We start from the raw sequence: 12324 nt of genomic DNA, 5'->3' as shown, positions 1-12324 counted from the left end.
GTCACCATTGTATGGAAACATACGATGATGACAACACGTAGCACTTACTTACATCTCATGAGATTTTCTGATGCAACATCCATGCCATAAAAGTAAAAATAAATAAATAAATAAAAGGTCCTGAAAACTATGATTAGGGAAGAAAATATAGCCAGGAATAATAATAATAATAATTTGGAGACCAAAACCTTGTACAGTCCTGAGAGTTTTCAGAGTAGATTTATAACTTGACTTTAAATTTCACTCCCAATCGGTTTGTTTAGGACACTTTATTTTATCTTAATATACATAAAACAGCAATAAAACACTACAAGTATGCAATAATTGTAATTAGCAGGTCTATGTTCTGACAGAACATAGTCATAAAATCCTAAAACGTTTTATTTTTTTTTTTTTACATTTTAAACTGAAACCATTCCTCACCTCTTATTTTGTTTTAATATAACTGTTTCCTGCAGGACAGATTGACAGCCTCGTTTATTATGAAGCGCTTCATCTTTACATAATAATACTTGTAAATGTTCCATTCAGTCCAAGCAGCACATAATTAGCAACCCTTATGGCTGACTTTTTTTTTATTGTTTTGAATTATTTCCAGGTCATGTCGTGCATGCACTAAGAATCCTGTGCAGAATAGAGGCACTTAATGAAGACATTAAACTTATTGTGTGTGTCTCAGCAGCTCATGTGGACTATGCTGTATCATTAAGATAAATGACATATCACAACTCCTGCCAAAACACACACACACACACACACACGCAGCAGAAAACCCGTCATGGAGCTTACGTTTGTGTTTTAGCAGGAGGACCATTTTCTGTTTACCCCTCTGGCTCTCCTTGTCTCATTCTCTCTTTATCTCCCTTTGTATCTCTATCTCTCTTTCAGCACAAAACGGTGAATTGCTCCATTTCTCACTCACTATCTTCCTCTCCTGCTCATCCAGTCATCTGGTTATTAACTCCAAACACATTAAACCAACACCAGCGCCCCGACGGTCCCCAGACTGTCCTCGTCAGCAGAAAAACACACGCAGCCTCAACACACTAACCTGGGTCAAACGGACTCGGCAAACTAAATTCTGCAGGACGAGCAACTGCACCCGGACCAAACACTGAAATCAAATAGTTTACTCAAGTTTAATCCAAACTAGAGAAATTGTATATCTTGCGAAAATGCAGTGTGAATGCTTATTGCTGAAGAACTTGCTGAAAAACAGCTGAAATTAGCTAAAAAAGCATGCTGAAATGTAGCTGAAATGGAAGAAGAAGCCTAACTTAATAGAAGTAGGCAGAAAGAACATATATTTGCTAATTTAGGCTTAAATAAGCAGAAATTAGCATAAAAATTAGGAAATAAGCTAAAATAAACAACAACAACAACAAAAAAATGCTGAAAAGTACTGAAAGAGTAGAAAGAAGCTTAAACTACCAGAATGAAGAGGAAAGCAATTAGGAGCAAAAAACAAAAAAAAACAAAAAAAAAAAAAAACAGTGGAATGAGCTGAAAAAGCTAAAATTAGCATACAAAAGCTAAATAGTAGCTGAAATAGAAGGAAAAGCTAAAACTAGCAGAGAAAAGCTGAAAGGAGCATAAGAAGCTGACATTATCAGAAATAAGTTAATTAGGCTGAAAGTAGCAGAATTACCACAAAAAAGTTGAATTTATCTGAAAACAGCTAACATTAGCTAAGAAATGCTAACAAGATAGTTAAAAAGATAAACCAAGCTTCAATTAGCAGAAGATAGCAGACATAACATGTTTGTCCAGTTAGGATGAGAGAAGCAGAAATGAGCAAAGTGGGAATTATCTGGAAAAAGCGGATTATAGCACAAAACAGCTGAAAAGTAGCTAAAAAAAGCACAAAGAAGATTAGGTTACAAGAAGGAAGTAGAGCACATTTCAGCTGCATTAGACTGGAAAAAGTTTAAATGGGTGCAGAAGATGTGGGATTAGCTGAAAAAGCTAAAATTAGCATAACACAGCTAAATAGTAGCTAAAATGGCACAAAATGCTGAAACTTACAGGAATATGGCTGAAATAAGCAGAAGGAAATTAGAAGAAGCAAAAAAAAATGTAATTAGCAGAAAGAATCTGAAAGGAGCACAAAAAGGCTGAAGCAAACAGCTAAAATTAGCTGAAAAATGTTTAAATTTGCAGAAGGAAGCTGAAAGAAGCTGAAGCAGAAGAAAATGTGAAAGGAGCAGAAACAGGTTGTAAACAGATCTTAAGATTTGAAGGAGGTAAAATGAGCTCAATTAATGTTCTATGAGAAAAACAAAAATGGCAGCAAAGGCTAAATATTTCAAAAAGCTAAAGTTGCACCAACTACCAAAAGTCATAGCAGGATTGCCCTGAACGAGCTGAACGTTTTGATTTATGAGTTGTTTAAATAGTTTGAAAACTGTGGAACGAGAAAGATGCTGAAAAACTTACAGAATAAAAATGGATCACAACAGAGTGAAAGCTTCATAAACATTCACACGATAACGTTTTGGTATTGATTATCTCGTGGGGGTTCCAATCAACTGAAACAGACTAACAACGGTCATTTGAAGCTTCCACACAATGAACGGCTGTAAGATATTATGTTTGCTTAAATAATTTTATTTGTGTCAGACTGGAGCAGCTTCACTAACAGCACTTCATTCTGTCATGAAGACCAGATGACGATGATGATGATGACGATAAGACCGGAGGATTACACTGATCCACAATTATCTGCTCGCCGGTTTGACGTGCAAAACTGTAGCTCATCCAAAGCTCCGAGCGAGTCTTACGATTAGCTTGTGTCTTCAGAGTTTTTATTAATCATTAATTTATTCTTAGTCGCTCGGTGTTCGTCCAAGTCGGGTTTAAAGTCGCAGCTTGCAGCTCCGAGTTGTTGGTTCAGTAAAAACAGAAAGCAGGTCTACATTCAGGCCAGAGTCCTCTGAACATCAGTCAGCAGAAGACTGGGTCGGGTGTACAATCATCAATGATCAGAAGAAATGTAAACTTTATAAACTGTGATCATATTTTAACGTGTTTATTCTCAGACATATCAAAGGAACAATTACTGCTTTACTGCTTCTAAATTTCTACATATTAGACACAATTAAAAAATAAGAAGTTATTTCAGCAAGGCGGGTGACTTTTTGTTTTAGGGCTGATCATACATTTACAATTAAATGACCCAGATTAATTTAAGGAAGATGTTAAGACATTTATTTAGCTAATAATCAAGTGAAAATGCACCTCCCTCCAATTATCGTCCCCCTTTTTGCTCCAGTAGCATCTCGTCAGCTGGCTGACTTAAAAACTAAACAACGTGTCAACTTTCGTTTTGGTGTGTGGCCGCACCTAGATGGAAGAAATGTCACCTTTTAAAATTAAGTCGCCAAACCAAAATCCAAGATGGCCACCACCATCTATATTTGTAAACGAGCCAAACCTATCATTTGAGGAAACTACACTTCTTTGTTTTTATATTGCGCACAACTATAGTTTCCTCAAATGACTGGGACGGCTAAAGATTAATCTCTGGTGGCCAAGGCCACCAATGGCCACCCCTTGGCTCTGCCACTGCACAATGCAATTACTCATAATTATTGATAACATTTTTATGGTCTGACATTTTGGCTTTGATTGGTAAAGAGTTTATGTATTTATTTATGTATTCTATTGTCTTTCAGTTTGAAACTGTTACAAATAATTGGCACTAACATTAGTTTTTAATCTATGAATGTGATGTATGTTAGTACACGTTTTATAATTATCTAATGCATCAAACCCATTGTTCTCCATATCGTCAGGAGGAAGCCATAATTGTACTCACACGGTAAAGTTAGCTGAGTTTAAACACAGTCAAGTGTCTTTAAGTGTCCCTATATCCATCAGTTCACTGTAAAAAATGTCAGTAAAATTTACATTAAAAACTGGCAAATAGCAACAGCAAAATATAGTAAAATACAAAAAAAACATATCACTGTAGTACAATGCATTACTGTAAAGCATAGGAATATTTAAAACAAGTAATTGTAACAATGTATTAACTGATGAATTAGCATAAAAAAGTTCAAATTACAGTAAAAATACTGGCATTTGTAGATGATAAAATGTTAAATGTTCATGTTTTAAATGTACTTTTCCATTGATTATTCTGTAAAATTAATTTTTTATGTATTTTTTTTACAAAAAACTTGTAATAAGAATAGTGAAAATGTGTTTGTTTACAAGATAATATGTAAATTTTGTTTAGTAAAACTGCTGAATTTATGGCTCTCACTATTTTACAGTTTGTTTATCGCAGACTCGCCTTATCGCAGTTTTTCAAAATAAGACTGGACATGACACACAACTGGCTGATTGATGGATGAGCCGCACGATCAGCATGGACTTTTTATTTAAAATAAATTATTTAAAATTATTTAACACCTGCTGCAGCTTTGTGCAGCCCACACTGCAGGATAAGCTTCCTCCTGCAACTAATCAGCTGATATCCGTGCAGAGCAAAGAAGTGGGCGTGGCCGAGAGCGCTTGCAGGTGGCCAAGAGCAGAGGAGGCAGAGAGCTGTAATCATGACATGCTGTGCTCTTTTAGAGCGTTTAGAGTTAAGAAACATTGTTTAGAACAGGGGTGTCAAACTCACTTACAAAAAGGGGCCAACATTAAACCCCTTTTCAAACTAAGGGCCAGTTTCAGAACCTGCATTAACTCAAGTTAGATACCCAACATTTTTTCTTGATCACAGGTTCCTCAACAAGAGTTTGATTGGTCTCATTTGACATTTCTGTTGCACTTTTGACATCATAACCAAAGTTACTGAAAAAAATTAAGTGAAAAAGTATTTAACGTTTCACATATCATCTCAGGGACCAGATAAGATGTCATATATATATATATATATATATATATATATATATATATATATATATATATATATATATATATATATATATAAGGGATGCACAATATTGGGTTTTTGGCCGATATGCCGATATGTTAAACTTATTTGGCAGATAACTGATGCAGATACAGACATTTTAAATACTTTCCTTTGTCAGAACATAGCCTTCTCTCTTATTTAAGCTTATTTGCTACATAAACTGTGTAACTGCTGTAACAGCTGGTGACATATATCCAGTAACAGCCATATGATATGCATAGCACTTTGACTTATATTAAATGAAAAGTGTTAAATGTTATTCATTAGCATTAGTCACCTGTGATGCTCTCACTTGTGGAGGCTTGTTCCAGGTTTCTAGCTGCAGTGTGAGATCCTCTGTGCATGAAGGACAGACTTTTCAAGTTCAAAGTTTTTGTCTATCCTATGTGCCGTAACACTAATCATGCTACCGGGACTAAAACTCACCCAACAAGCTGTGTAATCAGCTATTAGCTTCTCAATGACGTCGGAAATTGACGGCTTGTAACTCGGGTAAGTTTATGTCGGAAAAATATCTCCGACAGGGGACGATGTAGCGAGGCTCAACGTGGTCCATAAATCCTGGGAATCCAACATTCTCACCAACGAAAAATAAAACTTCAACACCTCCGACATTTTGAACTTTCCTCTTTGCCGTGAGATCAGGCAGGCGCATGTGACGTCATCGCATTGTGCTGCCGCTGCAGACAAAAACAGCGCCTTTTATATCGACGAGTTATTTTAATGGAATGGTCGATGTCCGATATTGAACTTTAACGCTAATACCAGCCGATACCGATACCATGCCGAAAATATTGTGGATCCCTAAATATATATATATATACTAAAGTAAAATACTACTTACTATTTGTACTACTATTCCTACTTCACGGTTTTTCCACTTATTGGGTCTTCAGGGTACAGATCCCCACAAAAAATGAGGGATTAATGTACTATGTAAAACTACATGTTCACAGTATTTTTTTTTACTAAATTTCTCTGGCAACCCAGCTGCCAGTTTTATTTCGTAAAAAGTACTGATCTTTTTACAGTGTTCACCGTGCACTGAAAATTAAAATGTCAAAAAAAAATATCCAGCATTTAAGTTTGTGAAAAATAAAGAATAGAACATTAAAGTTGTTTTTTTTTCTAGTTTGTAGACCTGATTTGCAAACAGCCTTCAGTTTTAAAAATTAACTTTCCTGGTTTTATATATTTTCCTCCGTCTCCTCCAAACTACAGACTGGATTCTTGGCGGATGCAGACAGAAGGAGGCGACCTGCACACGAGCCTCGCCGTGAAAGGCGAGATTCATTTGCATCTTCACAGCTCCAGGAACGCTAAACGGAGTTACACCATCTAAATATAAATAAAATCTATAAAGTTCCTGCTGATGCAGAGAAAAAAAAACATGGGCAGATACAAAGTTTTACACAAAAAACTTGATTTTGGATATTATACAAAGCTAAAATAAAAAAAAAAAAAATAGTTTCAATGTGAGAAAGAGATGATAAAGCTTTCATTCAGCAGGCGTATTTTCAGTCAGAATAAGTTGTGTTGTTGAGGAAGCTCCTTCTTCCATCCAGCAGATGAACTTCGAGCTCCAACAGGATCCATCTCATCTTCGTGTTTAGCCTCAGCAGTCCTCTGTGAGAAATGAATGTTGAATTTCTGCAGTCAATTAATGCTTATCGTGTGTCGTGCTCTTTTTATCTCGCTGTTGATGTACTTTTTGTTTAGGATTTGCTAATGAGGATACAAACAGAACAGAAGGAAACACGTTTATTTATTTGTTTTTGCAGCTGCAGCCGTTAAAACTTCTTCTTCTCAGTCTTGGTGCGACTAACGAGCCTGTTCCAGTCCAAATTGCTACTTTGTGAAAAAAAGAAACGCATCTCTGGGTCGACGCGAGGGCACCCGAGTGGGCTCATTTTCTCCCCGAATGGCCGAGAAGTTTTTTTTTTTTTTTTTATAAAAACAACGTGGAGGCTAATTTGAAACAAACACATCGAAGCAGGAGAGGCCACGTTGCTCCTGACGCCGGAGAAATTTCAACGATTGAGAAGGTGCAGGCAGCTTACCTAACGAAGAGGAAAAACAACAACAAAGCTGCAAGCCGGTGCATAACGAGGCCTGCACGAGCCCAATCAAATGCACACTGCAGCTTGCAGCAGAGAGGGGGAAATGGTACGTTAAAGGGAAAACTACGAGGCGTACGGAGAAGGACGGTCGTTTGGAGCTAAATGAAAGGAACGATAGGTGGCCGCGCTCCCTTTATCCAAACGATGAGTGATGCTCTGCACTCGTCAGCCATGAAAACAACTCATTCCAAGCGTGGTGAAGATGCAGCAGGAGGCTTGACGTGAACTGATGGACAGGGAGTTTTTTTTTTTTTTTGGTGTATGGGGGGGGCTTCTTCCCATATGACACAAGAGGAGAAAGAAGAGTCAACTCAGCATTTGAATAGTGAATGTTTTGTAATGTTTGTAGTGAGTGTTTTTTTTTTTTTTTTCTGGACTGGAATTGAACTTGAGATGTAAGTAAACCTTTAAGGTTTTTTTTTTGTGTGTGAAAGATATTTATCGGAGGCACTGCAGAGTGGTGAAACCTGGCAAGAGAAAGGAGCAATGGTGGAGCCAGGGGGTGACCAATGGTGGCCATGCCCATTATAGACTAATCTTTGGCCACCCAAAGGGCCACCCAAATCATTTGATGAAACTGTCCTTTTCATCAATATAAAAACTCGAGACATAGATTCGTCAAATGATCAGGGTGGTCGGTTTACATGTATTTATGGTGGCGGCCATCTTGGATTTTGACCAGTTCTCAATAGGGACCTTTCTTACGCCTTGATGCAGTCACACACCAACACGGAAGTCGGTACTTCACTTATTTGTCAAGTTAACCAGCTTATAAAATGAACTTAGCAGACAGGGGGTATTTCAAGTCCTTTCTCTGTGGCGGGGGTCAAAAACTCACAAACACAAAGCACTAGACACATTTTTGGAGGCACGAATGACTTGATTCAGATCTCGGCAGAGTATGACTCATAATCAGAGGAAATCCAGAGATGACAAACAAACAAAAACGAAGTGAGAGGCTGATTAGGGTGAAGGCGCAGAAATGTGACGGCTTCAAGCGTTGAACAGTGTTCCTCTCCAACAACAACAGCACCGATTCTGCAGATATCTGAGTGAATTCAACGCAGGAATCATTAAAAAAAAAAAAAAAAGATGAACAACAATGACTAGTCCAATTTTGGAGTTTTAATGAAACACCAAGGTCGGCGAACCAGAGCGAATTAGTAAAAAACATCTAAACTATTGTCCTGTATGGTCAGTGACATTAACATCAACACTTGTTCACCATCTTCTTTTAACAATACATGTTTTTAAGAGTGTGTAAAGTTCCGCTACTTAAAGAACCATCATTATTTCCAACGTATTTATCTGTGTTAGAAAATTTAAATGGACTTTGATCACCTTCCATGTGCTTTTCCATCACATTGTCTATTAAGGGACAGTATGTACTAATAAAATGGACTGTATGCAACCGGGCTGCCGTCCTTTACACCCCTCCACTCCTCACTTTCATACTGTTTTATTGTACTGATTGTATTCATAGAGTTTTATGACTAGAGGTATTATCTTTAAATGTATCATTTATACAGTATATATTAGGGATGCACAATGTTATCGGCATGGTATCGGTATCGGCTGATATTAGCAATAAAGTTAAATATCAGACATCGGCCATTTCATCAAAATAACACCGATATAAAAGGTGCTTTTTATATAAATATATATATATATATATATATATATATATATATATATATATATATATTTATTAGGTACTGTTTTTGTATGACAACCCAGTGACAAGGATGCCTGCAGCGACAGCACAACGTTATGACGTCACGCGCGCTGTTGAGTTTAGGTTTGTGAACATTTATAAATTTGCACTGTTTGAGTGTTGTCATTGTGTTAGAGAGAGTAAAGGTCATGAATACATTTGACATTAAACATAATCCAAGTTGAAGTGTTACATCATTTTCAGCCCCTTTTGCCATCTGCATTTGGTAGCAGGCCAAATTGACAAAGACCGTGCAGAATAATGTAGTAGCAGATAAAGCTCTGTAGTCTCTCTAAGTAAGTGTAGAGGGAAAAATAAATTGGTATAGGTATCGGTTATCGGCCAAATAAGTTTTAACATATCGGCCAAAAATCCAATATCGTGCATCCTTAGTATATATGTATTTAAACATGTCATTGTAGTATATTTACTTAAGGTTTTATCCATCGTGTGCAGCCTAATGGGTTTTCAATAAATTGCACCAACAAAACCAACACTATGCACCTTTTCAGATAATCTACTGTAAACTTTTCGGTGTCTTTAGGGACTGTTTTGATGCAGATTTAGTTTTATTTTGCATATATATATTTTTTAAATAAACATTTGTGTTTAAGATCTAACAGAATCCAAAACAATTCCAAATCCAAAAACCACACAAAGCCAGGCTCATGATCTTTGATTACAGTGGTTTTGTCAGTATTTGGACATTTCCCTCCATCTTCCAACATGTTGCACATCGACTTGTTCAGCTTTTAATGTGCAAACTTCAAAACTTTGAGTCTTACAGTGTTTTCATGTGATTTTTTTATTTTATTCCTCATGTCCTTGTTACACTGAAAACCCAGATAAGAGCTGAACACTTAAATATTTTTAAAGCTCCATCTTGTTTTGTAGGATTGTCTATTTTTAAATAGTCAAGGCTTTTGTTTGTTTGTTGGGAAGATAAGTATTTATATGTTAATTTCTGTTAAACCTCCATTTTTAGTCTTTTGAAACTTAAATCCAAGAAAAAGAGCGTCACAAAAGCTGTTGAAAAGCTTAAAACTAATCAGGCTTAATATATTTTCTGTATGTTGCTATCACACTAAGATACTTTATTTTCTTCTGTATGTTTTTTCAGCACTTAACTTGTTCCACCATTTTTGTTTTACTGCAACAATTCATATATGAAAACGTTCAGCTCCTTAAGCTCGTTCCTGCTCTAACTGTAGATATTTGTGCAGTGTGTACTGTTTGAAATATTTAGCTTTATTAGCCATGTTTTTCTCATAATGAATAGAGCTTCAAACTCTGTGCTGTTTAAAACCTTTTATTCCTTATTTCAGCTTTTGCTGTGGTTCAGCTTTTTTATTTTATTTTTATTTTTTAGATATTTTTAGATATTTTTCAGATTTTTAAGTTCCTTTCAGCTTCATTTTTTTTTTAATCTTCAGCTTCTTTCTTCCTTTTCAGCTATTTTTTTAGGCATTGTTCTGTTAAATTGAGCCTTTTTTGGTAATTCTTTCAAATAATTGAAACTTTCTATTCTCTTTCCCACCATTTTTAGTTAATTTTAGCTTTTTAAGCTTTCGGGTACTTTTCTTCAGTTTATGTGAGTTACTTTTTTTTTTAAATTGTTTTGCCAATTAAAAAAAAATAGCAATCTATTCAGTTTCTTTGCCTATTTCAACGTTTTCTGCTCATTTCTGCTGCATTTAATCTCTATTGTATTGCACATGTATTAATTGTTCGGCCATTTACAAGCAAAGACTTGGCCTCTAAATGGCTGCTACGCATCCTTTCATAAATAGAAGACTTGGTTTTTAACTGGTGAAATACATTGTATGCCAGTCAATAAATTATTATACAGCAATACCAGTGTTTCCACTACCATTGTACAAGCAGGGCCCTGTCAACAGATCTAAGCCGCCCTGCCTACCAAACCGAACCATCCTCCGTCGACAACAGCACTGACGTAGTGCTAAGCTAGCGATGTGCAATACAGACATGCTAGCTAAAACACTAGAAAAGTAGTGCACTATATCACTCATGCTGAGCTGCCTACACCCCCCACTCAAAAACTGCTTATACAAACAGCGTGCAACTAAGACGTGTTTCAGTCTCCCAGAATATGAACACCTACCCCCCCCCCCCCCACACACACACACACACACACCGGCAACATATATTGAGGAACAAATGAGCGCCCTGCCAAGGCAAGTAGAAACATTGAACACAGCAATCCAAAGCAACAGCCTGGACAAGAGAAGCAAAAATAAGATGTGGCCTTGATATATGACCTTGATCTTAAAGGTAGGGGGATGTAAAGTATATGCAACACACTGCCTAGTGGTGGTACAAATGTATAGTAGGTTTTGTGGAATTATCTTGAGCGGATCAGAAGTTGTAGTCTGGACAAGTAAAGCTCTTGTTTTAACTTTGGCCTTGACCTTGACCTTTAAGCTGGGGTGAAGTTATGGTCGAGACAAGAGAAAGTTTATAGTAGACGTATGAACGCACTGACGGAGACTATACCATAAAACGTCCTGTCTTCGACGGGCGTATAAAACACATAAGCAGAACAGCGGGAAAAGCAAAACAAAAACAAACAAAAAAATCATATACACACAACACACACAAAACACTTAGCTTGTTAACGTTAGCATGTGTGTTAGCACCTTTGCTCTGTGGAGGGTTCTGGCTGCGGTCTCGGAGAATGTTGATCTGGTAGACGGCACCATAAGGCTCAAACAGCTCCTTTAACTCCTTCTCTGACCACGAGCGAGGGATCTGGCCCACGAACATCTTGATGGCATCCGGGTCTGGCTGGTCCGAATGCTCCAGCGCCCCGTTCATCTTACCGGCTGTGCCGTTACTGTTGGAAAAGTGGAAGAAGACCATGTTAAAATAAGGTAACCCCAAAAAAACAGCAATAGCTCAAACATTCTGGTGGCATTGTTCAATATCAACTGGAAGTGTCAGCGGATTATGTTTGGTGTCAAAGACCTCTATCCTTAGAAGTGTAGTGAACCAGATGACCTCAAATCTACCAGATGGACAGAGACTGTTATTTTCATTGATCTGAATAAGTCTGGGCCATCTGATGAACTTTCTTTCTTGAATTAATCAAGCAGAAAAGACAATCCTCTATAATCATTACTGTTTTACAAATGTTTTGATAATCAAATTGTGTTAGTTCACTCAATGCTTCACAGGTTGAAAAGAACTACTCATTTTTATTTTACATAAACAGTAAGTAATGATTTTTATTCCTCATTCCAAGAAGAAATCACCTGAATAAGCATTCCTTGATTTTCTGTCTGAAATGAGCAAGCTGTCGTAAGTGTGTGAAAGGTTGGTTTTCGGTCAACTAAAATGTTTACCGAGAAAAATGTCATGTTTAAACTTTTTCAGAAGATTACCAAGAGTTGACTCCACGAAGTCTGCTGTTGCTGCAATAATCTTTTCTGTATGTGAAAACAAATTTCATTCTCTGACCTCGACCGTTGATAAACACCTTACGTCAAAACCACTCCTCTTTCTGGTCCTTCCACGAATCAGAAAGCTCTAAATTGAACAGGAAG

The 12324-nt window shown here is 36.9% G+C and overlaps 1 protein-coding gene across 1 annotated transcript in view; it reads right to left on the bottom strand.

Annotated features, from left to right (window-relative positions):
• The window catches only part of LOC119428533 (CUGBP Elav-like family member 2), a 77785-nt gene extending 66176 nt beyond the window's left edge, over positions 1-11609 (bottom strand). Inside the window, exon 1 of the mRNA XM_037696216.1 lies at positions 11419-11609. Coding sequence (XP_037552144.1) covers positions 11419-11596 — 178 coding nt within the window. The 5' untranslated portion in view covers positions 11597-11609. The remainder of the gene's footprint in view (positions 1-11418) is intronic.
• Between the last annotated feature and the right edge of the window lie 715 nt (positions 11610-12324).

Source organism: Nematolebias whitei, chromosome 22 (genome assembly GCF_014905685.2).
Source record: "Nematolebias whitei isolate Nwh7 chromosome 22, NemWhi1, whole genome shotgun sequence".
In the NCBI taxonomy this organism is placed as follows: Eukaryota; Metazoa; Chordata; class Actinopteri; order Cyprinodontiformes; family Rivulidae; genus Nematolebias; species Nematolebias whitei.
Note: the sequence above shows the minus strand (reverse complement) of the source record. Positions and strands in the feature narration are given on the sequence as shown.